We start from the raw sequence: 18627 nt of genomic DNA, 5'->3' as shown, positions 1-18627 counted from the left end.
TTATAAAAAATATTTTTAAATGATTCCACTAAATTGAAGCCTAGGAAAACATGCTCAGAGCTTAGCTATAATTAGTGCACATCGCAAGCTCACTCACTGCATAGAATACCACTCTGAATTTCCAATAGCGTCCTGGGGTGAAACTAAGCAACACAGAAAGTGAGTTTCTTTTGACAATGATCAGACACTCATACTGATTTTTATTCTCAGAATAAGAGTAGAAATTTGGTTTGGGATTTTGATCATATGAAAACAACAGGTATTTTCAAAAACAATAAAATCTCCGAGAAACGTCGCTTTCCGTTTTCAGCCAACTTCTGCTGTTTCCTCAATCAGCCTGGCTCTTCTTGGATATGTCTCACCTCTGTTTCTTAAGTGTCACTCTTCAAGTCTCTATCCCCTACCTGCAAGGATGGTGAGACTATGTCTCACATACTTTGGACATATTATCAGAAGATCAGTCCCTGGAGAAGGACATCATGCTTGGTATAGTTGAGGTTCATCGAAAAAGAGGGAGACCGTCAACGAGATGGACTCACACAGTGGCTACAACAATGGGCTCAAGCATAAAAACGATTGTGAGGTTGGTGCAGGAGCAGGCCCTGTTTCCTTCAGTTGTAGATAGGGTCACTATGAGTCAAAAACGACTTGCCGGGACCGAACAGCAACAACCCTACCTTGACCCATATGTCATACACCTCAGAGAATCCTGTTGTCAGCTTCCTGAGTTTCCTCATATCAAGATAGGCCCAGAGCCTAAGCTGCACCTGTGTTGGTGCCCTCTGCTGCCCACCCCCAATGGATGCTGTATGCACTACATTCACCTAGACTTGAGGCTGATTCTTGGAGTACCAGAAGCTGTTGGAATGCAATGAAGTGGGCTTAAAACTATGAAAAGCTTTGCAAGGATCAACATGGAGAAACATACTAAAGAATGTACAACAGATTCATTCTATCAGCCAGTGTTTATTGATAATGTCCCTTATTCAAAGCACTATTCTAAGTGTTTGGGATATGTTGTCAGCTGCTGCTGAGTCAGCCCCGACTCATGGCAACCCCATATATTGCAAAGTAGAACTGCTCCATGGAGTATTCTTGGCTGTAATCTTTATGAAAGCAGTAAACTAGGTTTTTCTTCAGTGGAGCCACTGAGTGGCGGAAGGCAAAGTGCTTGTGCTACCCAGGCGCGAGTGAACAGAAAGGTAAAAAAGAAGTTCTGCCATCCTCCCTATGAGGAGAGTGGTTCAGCATGGTGTGTCAGAGCAGTAAGGAGGGGTCCAGGCGTGTGTGGGTGGCAGCCCCATGAGAGGTATCAGAGCCTGAGTGGGGTGAAGAAGACAGCTATTCTCTCAGCGTAATAAGAGGCGAGTAGGGGGCTCGGCAAAGTGGAGGACTGGGAGGAGGATACTGGGGCTTTGGAGAGAGAGGAGAAGCAGTAAAATAGTTATTTTAGAGTGGGGGCAGCAATAGGGAAGGACTGCAGAGAAATAACTAAGATGGCCAGACAAGTTTGAGTGTTCATTTGAGATTTGTAGTGATGAATTTAAAGTGAGAACTATCAGCATGCTTGTGTATTTTTCTGCAGCAATATCCAGCTGTTTGGGTGCAAGTGAGGATATAGGACATATATTAAGAGTGCTAAATCATTTTTTTCAAATTTTTTTTCTTCAAAGACTCTAGTCTTAAATAAACAAAGGTGTGAGTTGCAAAGCCTTTAATAACCATGTTTACATTTTTTTTTACAATGTGCATAATTTCATAGCTGTTGTTCATTAGCATTTCAATACTTGCAAACACATCTGCCTTCTGGATTTAGTTTTCAGGCATGAATCTACATTAATAAAATTAAAGAATAGCAACAGCTTATCTAATCTTTCCTTGTGTTTCCTTTGTGATCAGCAAGATGCATGTGACAGTTTTTAATTAACTTTTTTTTTTTTATTGTGCTTTAAGTGGAAGTTTACAGCTCAAGATAGGACAGGTTTTTAAAGGACTAAAACAGATTGAAATTGTGAGTCTATTTGTAAAGCTGCATAAAAGCAATATTTTTCAGAAAAAATATCAACCAAAGGTCACACACTTCATGAAAGCAAAATTATTCATTCAGGCAATCTCCACTTTAGCCATTTGGCGTTCTGTACCTTTTTAAATTTGAGATTGTCCAACAAAGAGTGGCTGTCTCATTTGGAGATGACTGAACAGTTGGAGGCATTGTATGCCTACGCAGTTGGGATTCTGCCTGAGATCAGTTTATTTTGAGAGAGTCTTCTATTACATTTTTATCTAATATTGTGGACTAACTGTATTATCCAGTTTAAGTCGGGGTTATTTCTTTGATTACGAACGGAATATATCAGAGATGTATTTGTGAACCAAGACTTTAGATTCATTTCTACCAGCATTAGTTCCTTTCCACAAACTAAAAAATGTTGTAGGTGTAATATCAAGAAGTACACATATTATTAACCACTAAGCCTTAGGAAAAAGGCCATATTTTGCTCCTGCTTGGTTTAGTTTCTGTAAAAAAATTTCCTTGTTTGAATGGGAAAGAAAAGTAGTGTGACCTTTCACTTATTTACTACTCCCTTAATATGAGAAAGAGGAAAAACGAACTGAAGAACGAAAACTCCACAGTTAAACCCCACAGCCTCGAACGTACTGAGTGAGATCGTGGTTCTGACAATGGTTTCTCCACGCCACCCTGTAGAGAAAGGTCAAACAAACCATAAAAAGGTTAAAGTATGTTCATTGTATATACATACTTCAAATCTTTTGGGGAACAAAGTATTTTACCAATAAATAAACTATATGCTATAGAGTCAGGTATTATTTAATAAATGGAGATATACAAAGCACTCCACTCCTCCCCAAAGGCCCACTAAAGCATCAGAATGGTGAGTACAAACACTGAGATACGTGCCTTCCACATCAGCAACTACAAAGTGCGTTACATGTTTCCTTGTTCTAAAAATAATTTCAAGATATTACAAGCATAGACAGTGTGGAGAATCTTAGAAACTCTTAAAAAAAAAAAAAACCCTAAAATAAATTGATGATGCAGAGAGTAAGAGTCTGAAATAGTTAAGGTAGACTGTTTCCTCAAGAACTGAGGTAATACAATGTTCAGCATAAATCTAAAGACACAACTTTTAGTTCTCGGTAGCATACTCTGGCCTTTGAAAACCTACTCTCCGCACAAATCAATACCAGCGTAAAATAGTTTACCCCTTTAATGACTGAAAACATACCATGCTTTAATGCCTTGTGGATCCCTGACGACTCTCTTCGCACAAGCTATAGCTTGAGTGATATCATCTTGCAGCAAAGCTGAAAAAGAGGCAGTAAGGAATGAAAACAGCTTTCATGCAAATCTCATTGTAAGTTTAGGTTTAGTCAGCTTTTACTAAGCTGAGGAAGGAATACTAGGAAGTCATTTTACAAGAGTCCACATATCTGTGAATAGGAGGAGAACTTTCCAACAAAGCATTTTGTTTACCATTTACCAAGTTGTTCGGAGTTCTGAAATTCTTACTGTGGAAACCTTGGTGGCGTAATGGTTAAGAGCTATGGCTGCTAACCAAAAGGTCGGCAGTTCAATCCACCAGGCATTCCTTAGAAACCATATAGGGGCACTATAGTCCTACAGGGTCACTATGAGTCGGAATCAACTTGATGGCAGTGGGTTTGGTTTTAGCTTTTTTATGATCTTAGGTCCTGTTTGTACTTGCCGTTGTCGTTACTTGCCATCTAGTTGATTCCGACTCCCAGGGACCCTATGTACAACAGAATGAAACACTGCCTGGTCCTGCACCATCCTCACAATCGTTGTTATATTTGAGCCCATTGTTATAGCCACTGTGTCAATTCATCTCCTGGAGGACCTTCCTCTTTTTCACTGCCTTTATACTTTACCAAGCATGATGTACTTCTCCAGGGACTGGTCCCTCCTGATAACACGTCCAAAGTAAGTGAGACTAAGTCTTGCCAGTTTGCTTCTAATGAGCAATCTGGCTGTATTTCTTTCAAATACAGGTGGTGGTGTTTCCAATAGGCAATGTAAAAAAAAAAAAAAAAAAAGCTTGCCTAGTAATATTTTTTTTGTTTAGTAATATTTTTACTTAGCAATTCCACTTCTAGGAAATGAGCCCAAAGATGTATGTACAAGGCTTTTCATAGTAATTTACAAACAGGAAAAGTGGAAACAGCTTAAGTGTTTCCAATAGGAGTTGAATTAATAAATTGTACAATATTCGTGTAAGAGAATTCTATACATCCTTTAAAAATGATAATAAAGTTTTGTGTTTGTCATGGAAATAATTTTAAACAATAAAAAGAGTCATAAAGCAATATACGTAATACAATTTCATTTTTGTAAAAACATACATTGCTTACATGTTTGTATGTGGGTAAATGTGCACGAGATATAGTTTTACATTTGTATACATGATTGACATAGAGTCTTGAAAAGTATACATTAAAAAGTTAACAGTGGTTATAAATTCAAGTAGTAAAATAATGGGCGGTTTTGTTTCTTAGTATTTTCTAAGTTTTATTCAATGACCACAGAAGATTATATAATACAAAATATTTTTTAAAGTTACATTACCTGGATTTTAAAAGAAGAATATTCTAAGACTAATCTTTATTAGGGATTTAACATTTCAAAATTTAATATTAATTTTGTAATAACTTATTTCATGCATGAAAGTTTCCACACATTATTTTTATTTTTATATGAGCTCAAACACAGTATTTGCTTCACCCCAAATAAACAAATCCACAAAATAACTTATTAGGAGTATCTAGAATTTGAGATGGAGTTCTTATAGGTCTGTGAGGAACCTTTCAAGGCTTGTTTTATTTGTATTGCATCTCTAACAAGTATAACCAGATGGGTCCTGTGCCATCCCTTATGTATTATCTTGTCTTACCGTTGCAAGATATGCCACAGGCATTAACTGCTCTTGGGGTTTTGCCATCATTACACCAGTAGCGGCTATTGATCTGAAAAATCCCATAATCAGTGCTTTTGTCTGGAGGATTATAGTTTGTGGTTCGGGTGTTGTAATTACTCTCATGTTTGGCCAAACACACCCCTGAAAAGTAACAAACAAGCAATGCCAAATCACTTATATTTTAAGTATAAAGATATATACGACTTGCAAAGTATTTTAACATTTTAGTGTTAAAGGGCTCCTAAGAAAGTCCTTTTTACAATGCTAATAATTTTGTAATATTAATGAAACAAGATAATATACTTTTAAAAGTATATATAAGATAATATGCTTTTACCCTTCCCCTATTCCTCAGGCAACATTCAGCCTGGAATGTTGAGTGGATTTTTTTCATTCATACGAGATACATAAAGCAATAAACCATTTGCCTTCCAGTCGACTGCAATTCATGGTGCTCCCACGTGTATCAGAGTAGAACTGTGCTCTGTAGGGTTTTCAATGGCCGATTTTTCCAGAAGTAGATAGCCAGGCCTTTTTTCCAAGGCACCTCTGAGTGCACTCAAACCTCTAACCTTCTGATTAGCAGCTGAATGCATTAATCCCTCGTACCACCCAGGAATTTCCAGACTGATGGACAAATGCTTTTGATTAGAGAAAATAAGGATTTTCTGACAGACAAAAATTTTCTTAAAATCTTTAACAGTGCATTTGAATATAAAGGCAGACTCTGCAAGACAAGAGCTATAGAATAGAAAGGAATATTTTATCCATCAAATCATTCATTTACTTATTTATTAAAAAATAGTTACTGATGGGAAATTCTTGAATTCAATCTGAAAAGTACAGTACTGATGTTGGCAAATATGGACTAAAATACAAAGCAACTTTTGACTCTGGGCACATCTTGAATTGTGTGGAAGAAAATGAAAAATAGTTAATCAGCCATGTGAGTAAGAATGAAAAAAATTATTTAATGCTGAGTTTCAGGGATTCTTATGTAGCACAGTTACTGAGGAGAAATAGCTTCCTACTGGCCCTGTATTAAGAGTTGAACATCTTTTTAGTGTTAATGTTAAAAATCCCACGTTGTGACAGAAGAATCTTTAAAACTATACTGTATCACTCTAGGCTCTCTGGAGTCACGTAAGGAGGAATTGGCAGAGATTTCCCAGAGCCTCAAATGTATCTTTTAGTCAGCCTACTTGTGCCATTGAGCAGAGGCAACTGGCAAACCCAGTGGAACTGGAAGAGCACAAACAGGTTCTATTGTACTTAAAATGGTAGGAATTTTGCCCTGTCTTGGTGGGCAGCTCGAATCCACTAGGTGCTCCTTGGAAACCATAAGGGGCAGTTCTACTCTGTCCTATAGGGTTGCTATGAGTAGAATCGACTTGAAGGCAGCAGGGATTTTTTTTTTTTTTTTTGCCCTTATGCCTGAATCTAGTATCTCTGATTTTAAAGGAACAAATTGGTGTTTTTAACCATTTTAAGGTTGCGAACACCAATGAGATTTTAATATGTTCACTCTCTTAAGAGTCCCTTCTTTTTTCGTGTTATTGTTTCCCAGCAAATTTTTTACTTTTTATTGTGCTTTAAGTGAAAGTTTACAAATCAAGTCAGTCTCTTACACAAAAACTTATATATACCTTGCTACATACTTCCAGTTGCAGTCCCCCTGATGAAACAGCCCGCTCCCTCCTTCCACTCTCTCTTTGCATGCCCATTTCGCCAGCTTCTAACCCCCTCTACCCTCTCATCTCCCCTACAGACTGGAGATGCCAACATAGTCTCAAGTGTCCACCTGATCCAAGAAGCTCACTCCTCACCAGCATCCCTCTCCATCCCATTGTCCAGTTCAATCCCTGTAGGAAGAGTTGGCTTTGGGAATGGTTCCTGTCCTGGGCCAACAGAAGGTCTGGGGGCCATAACCACTGGGGTCCTTCTAGTCTCAGTCAGACCACTAATTCTGGTCTTTTTAGGAGAATTTGGAGTCTACATCCAACTGCTCTCCTGCTCCCTTAGGGGTTCTCTGTTGTTCCCTGTCAAGGCAGTCATTGGTTGTAGCCAGGCACCATCTAGTTCTTCTGGTCTCAGTCTGATGTAGTCTCTGGTTTATGTGGCCCTTTCTGTCTCTTGAGCCCCTTCTTATCATCATCCTCCCTGGGTTATCTCTGTGGGAAGGAGAGCAGACTTACAGTTTGCCAGGCTGATTCCTCTGTAGCCACCCAGTCCATGTCGCTTCAGAGTTCGGGCCAACTCGCACCTTTCAAAGACCTTGCCATGGACAGTGCCAGAAAGGAAGAGAAGCCCCAGAATAAGAAGAGCCCTCATGTTGACTGGGAAGTCAGAAGGCTCTGCTGACCAGGGCGAGCTGGTCCCAGTATTTAACATCTTGTAACTTCCTCCTTCTCCTAATGGTTTGGCGGCTCCACCCTTTGAACTATGCGGAAAGCAGGAACTGTTTATCCACTGACATTAAAAGGTTTTTTGTTTTTTATGTTTGAACATACAGATCCTGATGACCTAAGCATCACCTATAGGAAAATGATGAAAGAAGTTACATTGTTTAAACACCTGACTCAGGAAGAATTGAAAAGTTGCATTGTTTCCAAAATGGTAATGTCCTCCTTATTTTGAATCAGAGCCACCCTAAAGAAAAAAACAAAACGAACCATTGAACGTTCATTACACGTAGCTCAAAGTAAGCCCTGATCTTTAATAAACATTTGTTTCCACGAAATAGTTTTGCGTACATTCACTATTTCATATTCACCTTTTTCACTTAAAATTATCTTATATGCACTTTTCCACAAATGGACATGAACACATGTGCCTGTCATTTTAGTTGTATATAGCTTGATATCCTGTTGCTCAGCCATTTCCCTATTCTAGACATTTTTTGTTAATGTTGTAAAGTTTTTACCATTATAAATCCAATTTTTAAAGTTACAAATAAAGCGCTGTGAACAACTTTCCCAACTTCTTTTGTACAATGCCTTGCCTCCATTTCCATGTTAGAGCATTATGGGTTATTATAAAGCACCGAGACCTGAAAAATCAAATACACCCACAGAGATATATTCAACTAAATGCTACCTTTAAAATAATCCTCTCAGGATGTGTACATTTTTAAAAAATTGTACTTTAGATGAAGGTTTACAGAACTAGTTTCTCATTAAACAGTTAGTACAAAAACCGCAAAACCCGTTGCCGTCGAGTCGATTCCAACTCATAGCGACCCTATAGGACAGAGTAGACCTGCCCCATATCGTTTCCAACGGGCACCTGGTGGATTCGAACTTCTGGCCTTTTGGGTTAGCAGCCACAGCTCTTAACCACTGTGCTACCAGGGTTTCCCAGTTAGAACAAGTATTGTTTTATGACATTGGTTAACAACCCCCTGACACGTCAATGCTCTCCCTTCTTGACCTTGGGTTCCCTACTACCAGCTTTCCTCTTCCCTCCTGCCTTCTAATCCTTGCCCCTGCGCAGGTGTGCCCCTTCAGTCTCATTTTGTTCCATGGGCCTGTCCACTCTTTGGCTGAAGGGTAAACCTCAGGAGTGACTTCATTACTGAGCTGAAACGGTGTCCGGGGGCCATACTCGCGGGATTTCTCCAGTCTTTGTCAGGCCAGCAAGTCTGCTCATTCTTTTTGAGTTACAGTTTTGTTCTACATTTTTCTCCAGCTCTTTCCAGTCCCCTGTTGTGTGCACATTTTTAAGAAAAATGCTGTGTATATTTTTTTTGAAAAAGCTCCCAGAGCTCCAAAACAACTGTCCTTCTGGACCAGCCCATGAAGACAGATTCTGAGCCACACAAAATGTCATCACTTCGTAGTTACCCTTAATTATCCTCAACAGCAGTCTCTCTGTCCTCTAAAATATCCAATGTCCAGCTTTGGTTCTAAATGACTGGTTGGGGACCTTGTGTAAAAAAATCAAATAATTCCATTTTCGAAGCTAGGTCTAATTTTGTTACTTCATAATAAATACACAGACAGGTTTTCAGAACCCAAAGAAAGAGAAGCCAGTTTAAAACGTTAGTCTTTAGTCCCCTTTATCTTCTCTCTGGCTCAATGCTGAAGAACATCTAGTTATTATCCATGCCGTCTCAGTCTCTTGCTGGCGAGATCAACTTTTCTTTTTAAATATCTCAATACTTCTGGACTTCCACTCTCTTGGGATGGGATAAGGAAATATTTGTTTGATACCTCGAACCAAACTGACAGCATGATAATGTGAATACTTAAACAGAAGAGATGTTTTGGTCCTTCAACTATTTCCCCTGGAGCAGAAGTGATAAGTAAGGATAACATCCTATTAAAACCCTATTATTTCATTTGAGGTGAGGTTAATGAGCAAGCTATTTAAAAATAACAAGTAAGCATACTTTTTGGGCAGAGAATTTTTTTCCCTAGAAATTTTCTATGTATTCCAGGTTTATTTGGTGCGATGTATGTATTTTATCTTTTTTGGAAAGGTGTGTATAGATTCCAGATGGTTTTATTAGATTATGATACATAATGTTATTGTTGTTAGGTGCCCTCGAGTCAGTTTTGACTCATAGCAACAGAATGTCCAATAGAACGAAACACTCCCTGGTCCTGCTCAATACACACTATCATAACTATGTTTGAGCCCATCGTTGCATCTACTGCGTCCATCCATCTCATTGAGGGTCTTTCTCTTTTACACCGATGCTCTGTCTTACCAAGCATGATGTCCTTCTCCAGGGACTGATCCCTTCTGATAACATGTTCAAAGTAAGTGAGATGAAGTCTTGCCATCCTTAGTTCCAAGGAGCACTCTGGGTGTACTTCTTTCAAGACGGAGTTGTTGCTTTTTCTGGCAGCCCGTGGTATATTCAGTATTCTTCAGCAACACCATAATTTAAAGGCATCAATTCTTCTTTAGTCTTCCTTATTCATTGTCCAGCTTTCACATGTATATGAAGCAACTGATGGTATCATGGCTTGGGTCAGGCCCGCCTTAGTCCTCAATGTAACATCTTTGCTTTTCAACACTTTAAAGAGGTCTTTTGCAGCAGATTTGCCCGAGGCAATATACTGTTTGATTTCTTAACTGCTGCTTCCATGGATGTTGGCTCTGGATCCAAGTAAAATGAAATCCTTAACAATTTCAATATTTTGTTCATTTCCTATGATGTTGTTTATTGGTCCAGTTGTGAGAATTTTTATTTTCTTTGAGATGTTAATCCATGCTCAAGTCTGTAGTCTTTGATCTTTATCAGTAAGTGCTTCAAATCCTCTTTCCTTTCAGCAATCAAAGTTGTGTCATCTGCATATAAAACCCAGGGAGTCCAGTTGATTCCGACTCATAGCTACCCTACAGGACAGAGTAGAACTGCCCCATAGGGTTTCCAAGAAGTGCCTGGTGGCTTCAAACTGCCGACTTTTTGGTTAGCAACCGTGGCTCTGCTTCCAGGGTTTCCCATCTGCATATAGCAGTTGTTAATGCGTCTTCCTCCAATCCTAGTGCCTTATCTTCTTCATATACTCCAGTCTTGGGTTATTTGCTCACCATACAGATTGAATAAGTACGGTGAAAGGATACAACCCTGACGCACACCTATCTTGACATCAAACCACAGAGTATCTCCTTACTCTGTTCAAACGACTGCCTCTTGGATTACATAAAGGTTCCTCACGAGCACAATGAAGTGTTCTGCAATTCCCAGTCTTCCCAATGTTATCCATAACTTGTTATGATCCACACAGACAAATGACTTTCCATAGTCAATAAAACACAGGTAAACATCTTTCTGGCATTCTCTGCTTTCAGCCAAGATCCATCCAACATCACCAGCAATATCCCTCGTTCCATGCCCTCTTCTGAATTCCGCTTGAATTTATGGCAGTTCCCTGCCGGTGTACTGCTGTAACTGCTCTGGAATGATCTTCAGCAAAATTTACTTGCCTATGATATTAATGATATTGTTGAATAATTTCCACATTCTATTGATCGCCTTTCTTTGGAATGGGCACAAACATGGATTTCATCCAGTTGGTTAACCAGGTAGCGGTCTTCCAAATTTCTTGGCATAGACAAGTGAGCACTTCCAGCATTGAATCTGTTTGTTAAAACATCTCAATTGGTGTTCCTTCAATTCCTGGAGTCTTGGTTTTGCCAATGCCTTCAGTGCAGCTTGGACTCTTTTAATACCATCGGTCCTTGAACATATGCTACCTCCTGAAATGGTTGAATGTCAACCGATTCTTTTTGGTACAGGGACTCTGTGTATTCCTTCCATCTTCTTTTGATGCTTCCAGTGTTGTTCAATATTTTGCCTATAGAGTCCTTCAAAATTCCAACTCTAGGCTTGAATTTTTCCTTCAGCTCTTTCAGCTTTAGAAATGACTAGTATTTTCTTTTCTTTGGGTTTTCTAACTCCAGGTCTTTGCACATTTCATTATAATACTTTTCTTTGTCTTCTCAAGCCACCCTTTGAAATTTTCTATTCAGCTCTTTTACTTCACCATTTCTTTCATGTGCTTTAGCTACTCTACATTCAAGAGCAAGCTTCAGAGTCTCCTCTGACATCCATTTTGTTCTATTTGTTTCGTTCATGTCTTTTTAATGACCCCTTACTTTCTCCATGTATGATGTCCTTGATGTCATCCCACAACTCATCGGATATTTGGTTATTAGTGTTCAATGCATCAAATCTATTCTTTTTTTTTTTTTGCATCGAATCCATTGTTTAGATGGTCTCCAGATTCAGGTGGAATATATTCAAGGTCATATTTTGGCTCTCATGGACTTGCTTTAATTTTGTTTAGCTTCAATTAAAACTTGCATATGAGCAATTCATGGTCTGTTCCACAGTTGACCCCTGGCATTGTTCTGAATGATGATATTCAGCTGTTCCATGGTTTCTTTCTACATATGAAAGGAGGACACTATAAGTTAGTGAAGATCTTTCATTTTATTTCTGGAGGAGAGGGTGAGTAGAACTCTCTAAATGTTCAGGTACCTGGCGAGAGTTGGCCAGATAGTGGGTTGTGTCACCATGCACCATGCCTTTTTCTAAGCCCATTACTTTGGCAAATAAGTAATATTTCAAATTTAAGAACAAGCTACTTTTGTGTAAACTTTGGCATAACTTTAAGTATGACTTCCTGGGTTAAGACTTGCACAGTAGCCAATGTAAAGATTAGGGATTAATTATTAGTCATGTTCAAACTTAATACCCAGCTCTGGTAGTTATTAGATTTAGACTCCTGGGCAAATTATTTAATCCTTTTAATTTTTAGTGGATATATCCCTCCTGAATTTAAAGGCCATCTTAAGAATAGATTTGATGCATTTAACAGTAATGACTGAGGGCCAGACAAGTTGTGGAATGACATCACGGACACAAGAAATGAAGAGAGCAAGAGGTCATTACAAAGACAGGAAAGAAAAAAAGAACAAAAAGGATGTCAGAAGAGACTTTGAAACATGCTCTTGAATGTAGAGTACCTAAAGCGAAAGGAAGACATGATGAAGTAAAAGAGCTGAACGGAAGATTTCAAAGGATGGCTCAAGAAGACAAAGTATTATAATGACATGTGCAAAGAACTAGAGATAAAAAACTTAAATGGAAGAACACCTTTGGCATTTCTCAAGCTGAAAGAACTGAAGAAAAATTTAAGCCTAGAATTGCAATACTGAAGGATTCCACAGGGAAAATATTAAAAGATGCAGGAGGCATCAAAGGAAGATGGAAGGAATACATAAAGATGCTATATTAAAAAGAATTGGTCGACATTCAACCATTTCAAGAGGTAGCAATGATCAGAACAGGTGGCACTCAAGGAAGAATTCTAAGCTGCACTGAAGGCATTGGTGAAAGACAAGCCTCCAGGAATTGATGGAACACCAATTGAGGTGTTTCAACAAACAGATGCAGCACTGGAAGTGCTCACTCGTCTATGCCAAGAAATTTGGAAGGCAGCTTCCTGCCAGTCGACTGGAAGAGATCCATATTTATGCCTATTTCCAAGAAAGGTGATCCAACAGAATGTGGAAATTATCAAACAGTATAATTAATACCACACGCAAGTAAAACTTTGCTGAAGATCATTCAAAAGTGGCGGCAGCAGTATACCGACAGGGAACTGCCAGAAATTCAAGCCAGATTCAGAAAAGAAAGTGGAACCAGGGATATCATGGCTCATGCCCAGTGGATCTACTGTACATAGCATTGCTCTGAGTAAGAATCTACTTGATAGCACCTAATGGCAACAACTTTTAGTTTCCTCAACTGAAAAACGGGATAGCAATAATCATACCTGTTTCTTAGGTTGATGAGAGAGTTCAGTGAGATAGTGTATGGAAAGTGCCTAACAGATTCTGCTATATAGTAAACATTTTATACATGTTCATTGTTATTTTCTGTCCACGTCTTTGCACATTTTTAAGTTCAAGTTAATTTCTTTTTAAATAATTTGTCACACATTTTCCCATATATTAAGGTTAATAGCCCTTCATCTGTGACATATTCGATAAACGTTTTTCCCAGTTTCTCATTTGCCTTTTAGTTTCGTTGATGTTCCTTTTTCAACATACAGTGTAAGTTTATGTCTGTGCGTGTGTTTAAATAAGGACCACATTCTTCCAAAAAAACAATCACCTGAGATCACCTTTTAGCTAAATAACCAATTGCTCATAAAATAAAGAATACTACCATTGAGTACTGCACACCAAATGGTCAACAATTACTCTAAAGCAAAGATGAAAGGGTAAGGGACCAGGGAAATTAGATAGCTGGAAACTTAAATAATGTTTTAATCACATGATCATTGACTTAAAATGTTAAGTGGGACAACTAAGATACAAGTCTACATACAGAATGCTCCCGAAGCATACACATACACACAGACTTATATTCACAGCTTGGGCGGAAAAACTTTATTAAAAAAATTAGTGAATTTAAGACTTTAAAAAAATTCATTCAATGTTTTTTGCAAAATTTCTGCAATGGGTCAATTTTTAATCAAAAAGTTACTATAAAAGAATATTATAAACTTTCTTCAAGCAAAACAAATTATAGCTTTGAAAATAATAGGGAAAAAATGCCTACCTCATTTCTATGCGGTTTTACATATACTGTCCACTGATGGGTGTGTCCATCTTCCTCTCTTTTCTTTCCAAAGTATGGAGCAACAGTACTATAAACTATTGGTGTAACAACAGTAACCCCCTAATAGAAAAATAATTCCAAAGACAATAAATATTGTGCCAATACCCAAATCAACAGGATGAGAGCTCTGAAACTGTGTTTTAAGTAATGGATTACCCCCGCACTCTAAGAACCCAGAGTTTGGCTAGGCTGTAAAATAAAATCAATTTCAGCCACTCATTCTTATTTCATGTTAATACAAATAATACCAGATTAATTAAAATTTCTCCTTTTGAAGATGTCTTTTTAAATTGCCTATGTAAGGCACTTCGAGGATTTTGTAAAAAGAAGCACAAAAAGTCTGTTACTTAAAAACATTAAAGCTAGGCTTTGGAAAAAAATTGCGACGTTGACTGCCATCACCAGCTGGTTATGTCAGTAGTTTGAGGACATTTTAGTCAATCATCTCCTCTTTAATGAGCCTATGGAGTATTTGGAGCCCTGGTGGTACAGTGTTTAAATACTCGGCTGCTAAGGAAAAGCTCAACAGTTCGAATCTACCAGCCACTCCGTGGAAACCCTATGGAGCAATTCTACTCTGTCCTATAGGATCACTATGAGTCGGAATTGATTCGAAGGCAATGGGTTACTGAGTGTTAACCAAAACACTGCCCAAATACCAAATGCAGTTTGTGTGAGGATGTTAGGTAGAACAAAGGCAGTTTTCATTTTAATACTTAATTGGTATTAGAAAGAACATACCACGAATAGTAAATAAAACCCCAAATTTAAAAATCTTAATGCTTAAGGTATTTTTAAAATTGAATTGATTTGAATAAAAATGTTAAAATAATATTATAGTTGGACTGAGATATGGCAAAAAATGGTAAAAGTGGCCCTTAGGTAACTGAAGCTTGGTAAACACAGGCCTATGGTATGCTAGCTTACATTCCGCGCTCAGTTCTGGGATGTAGATTACACATGTTTCTCATTACTTCTAACAAGCACAAGGGCAGTGTTGGGGGATTCTGATGGAAATGAAAAGATAAGAAATTTAAACTGAAAATACAAAATGTTCTACTTAAATCTGGGATAAGTTGTTCAATAGTAAGAATGTACCTGAAGGACAAAGAACAAGTTTTACCACACATGAAAAAGGTTCTGCCCATGTAATCAACAATATGAAATGTGGCAAAATAGTGAACAAAATAGAAAACGTTTTCATTGTGGATGGATATTCAACAACTAAATCTAACACCTGTTAGCCTAAAGTTAGTTTAGAAGAAGGAAACCGTTTGTACAAGAACTTAAATAAAGATAGTATGTGCTATTAATGAAACTTTGGGGGCAACCATAGCTAGGACCTCAGGTTCAAGGCCTGACTGAAGTACAAGGAGCGCTGACCTGACAGTGTGTATGTTACCTTCCATAGTTGCTATGGTATTGCTAAGAATTTGAAGTTTGTTAATGGTAAACAGGGCTCACCAGCCTACAGGTTTTCTACCTGGATGAAATTTACCTAATCCGGAAAAATATGCCTGAAAGAGCACGTAACAATGAGGAAGGAGGAGAAATCAATCTGTAATTTTCAAGCTTTCCAGGACTAACTCACACCCGTTTTTGCTGGAAAAGCATTTGGGGATTCAGGGTTAAACTCAAGTCATTTTGAATAACTTTTAGAACTTAACATGACTACAAGCAGAGAAAATTCCGTAACTTCTCCCTCAAAAATCAATGTTTTAACCCTTTGTTCTGCAGTAGTTCCCTATCAGTCCAAAACCTTCCCATAACTGCATGTATTTATAAAAAGTGTCTAATAATAAGAGATTCTGCTTGGATCTTTTCCCCATTCCATTAAATTTCACTGGTGTTTTAAATTTTAGAATTCCTACTTTACATGTGATATTAAAACACCTCATAAGATAGCTGTATATGCAAAAATGTGACATAGGTAAGGACTCTAAAAAAAAAACAACAACAACTGCAGATTAGCTAGATTGGTGCAATAATGTGTGATTTCTTTTTAAAGAATTTTCCTTTCACAATCAATAAAAATGAGAATCAACATTAGGGGGAGAGTGAATGGGAGTGTGTAGTGAGGTGTACATAAGGTTATATGTGACAGACTAACTTGATTTGTAAACTTTCACTTAAAGCACAATAAAAATTATTATTTTTAAAAAGTACATGATTAGGACTGTTCATGAAATTTGAAGAGATTAAAAACCAACCTCCCCCCCCCAAAAAAAACCCAAACTCACTGCCATCGAGTTGGTTCCAACTCAGAGGTGATAGTATTATGGCTCTATTAACTTTGCTATATTTGATAATTACATAGGCTTAAGAAAGTAAACATCCTTGGTCTTCCAAACCTGTTGCCATCAAGTTGATTCTGGCTCATAGCAACCCTATAGGACAGAGTAGAACTGTCCCGTAGGATTTCCAAGGGGCAGCTAGCGGATTCAAACTGCCAGCCTTTTAGTTAGCAGCCATAGGTCTTAACCACTGCATCACCAGGACTCTATCCTTGGTTTTAGGAAATCCATATTGAAGTATGAAGAGACAAAGGAGCACAGTGTCTACAACTTATTCTCAAGTAGAAAAAAAGTGTACATATAAAATTTACCTGCCCTTAAAATTTTTTTTTTTTTAAATTTAGCCTGTCCAAAATTAATTCTATTATGAAAACATTCTGCATCCCACTTTGAAGTGTGGCGTCTGGGGTCTTAAATGCTAACAAGGGGCCATCTAAGATGCATCAATTGGTCTCAACCCACCTGGATCAAAGGAGAATGAAGAACACCAAGGTCACACGATAACTATGAGCCCAAGAGACAGAAAGGGCCACAGGAACCAGAGACCTACATCATCCTGAGACCACAAGAACTAGATGGTGCCCGGCCGCAACCGATGACTGCCCTGACAGGGAGCACAACAGAGAACCCCTGAGGGAGCAGGAGAGCAGTGGGATGCAGACCCCAAATTCTCATAAAAAGACCAGACTTAATGGTCTGAGACTCGAAGAATCCCGGCGGTCATGGTCCCCAAATCTGCTGGCCCAGGACAGGAACCATACCCCAAGACAACTCATCAGACATGGAAGGGACTGGACAATGGGTTGGAGAGAGATGCTCATGAAGAGCGAGCTACGTGTATCAGGTGGACGCTTGAGACTGTGTTGCCACCTCCTGTCTGGAGAGGAGATGGGAGGGTAGAGAGGGTTAGAAACTAGCAACACGGTCACAAAACGAGAGACTGGAAGAAGGCAGCGGGCTGACTCATTAGGGGGAGAGTAAATGGGAGTATGTAGTAAGGTGGATATAAGCTTATATGTGACAGACTAACTTCATTTGTAAACTTTCACTTAAAGCACAAAAAAATTAAAAAAAAAAAATCAGAATCAGTTGCTTCCGCCTTAAAAATTAGTCAACATGCCAGGGTCTGTGGGGAAGTGGAAGCAGAGTAAGTGTTGCATGCTAGGCTATATCCTAACGTTCACTAAAAACAGCAGAAGTTAACACTTACTCAATGTTCCTCATGTACCAGGCACCGTGTCAGGATAACATGCCTTAATATCCTGGCTGTAGCTTTGTAAACACCATAAACTCGGGCAAGTTTCCAACTTTTCTACCCCCTCGGTTTTGGCACTTGTAAATACCGCGGGTGATAGTGACTCTATACTGTTGTGGTGAGGATTAAATCAGAGCATCGGGTAGTGTTTAGCCTCTTTGGGCAGACGATAGGCGCTTATCGGGTATTTGCTGCCACTGTTATCATCCTCACAGCCAGGCGGCGGCATCCCCCGTTTGCGGATGACCTGGGCTGGAGCCGGTGAGCACCAAGCCAAGATTCCCCAGCCCGCTAAGTGGCCTGTTTCCTCTGCCACAACCTCCAGGTCATCAGTGATTACGTTTGCTTTTGGCGGGGAAGGGGGTTGTAGTGACGCGGTGACCTCGGCCTCTGACTCCCCGCCCGCCTTCAAGCCGCGATTCAAACCCGAGGAGAGAAGGCGCGAAAGAGAAACAAACCGGCCCACGCCGCGCCCCACCACGCTGGGAGGGGCCAGGCCACGACAGCCACCTCCGGAAGGGAGTCGCGGGCCGGCACTGACCATCACTCTCCCGCCGGAGTCAGGCCCAAATCCGGCCATTCTCTTGAACATTGTCCCACGGATGAAGCCGCCACCGCCGCTGCCGCCAGGGAAAGAGACCGGGGCCGGCGGGGTCGCCGCTCCCCTCAGAGGACCCGCTCCTCCCGCGCGGGCCCAGGCGGAGGGTTTGTGGTGGAGAAAGGCGTGGCACCTATGCCCACTGCAGCGAGTAACCCCCAAGTCTTCTTGGCGGCCGTCGTCCCTGAAGCCCATTCTGTTACGCGCCGGAGAAGATCCGGAAAGATGGAGGGGCGATGGCCACGCCCTGCGCAGGCGCGTTGGGATCACGCGCAGAGCGCGCACGCGCATCGCCCTTGGCCTGGTGCATGGTGGTCCAGGTGGCTGGCACTTGAGGATGGTGAATGATCACGTCACCTACGCAGACGATTTAGCTTCGT

At 39.7% G+C, this 18627-nt stretch overlaps 1 protein-coding gene across 1 annotated transcript; it reads right to left on the bottom strand.

The window, feature by feature from the left end:
• Nucleotides 1-1699: 1699 nt before the first annotated feature.
• LOC126075779 (lysozyme C, spleen isozyme-like) lies at nucleotides 1700-18480 on the bottom strand. The gene is made up of 5 exons (XM_049883859.1): nucleotides 18191-18480; nucleotides 7151-7489; nucleotides 4932-5096; nucleotides 3249-3327; nucleotides 1700-2701 (listed from the first exon to the last, which is right to left on the bottom strand). Exons 2-5 carry the CDS (start codon nucleotides 7344-7346, stop codon nucleotides 2635-2637), a joined length of 507 nt encoding a protein of 168 aa, XP_049739816.1. The 5' UTR covers nucleotides 7347-7489; nucleotides 18191-18480; the 3' UTR covers nucleotides 1700-2634.
• Between the last annotated feature and the right edge of the window lie 147 nt (nucleotides 18481-18627).

The sequence above is a fragment of the Elephas maximus genome, chromosome 4 (genome assembly GCF_024166365.1).
Source record: "Elephas maximus indicus isolate mEleMax1 chromosome 4, mEleMax1 primary haplotype, whole genome shotgun sequence".
Classification (NCBI taxonomy): Eukaryota; Metazoa; Chordata; class Mammalia; order Proboscidea; family Elephantidae; genus Elephas; species Elephas maximus.
This window is presented reverse-complemented; position numbering and strand designations above follow the sequence as displayed.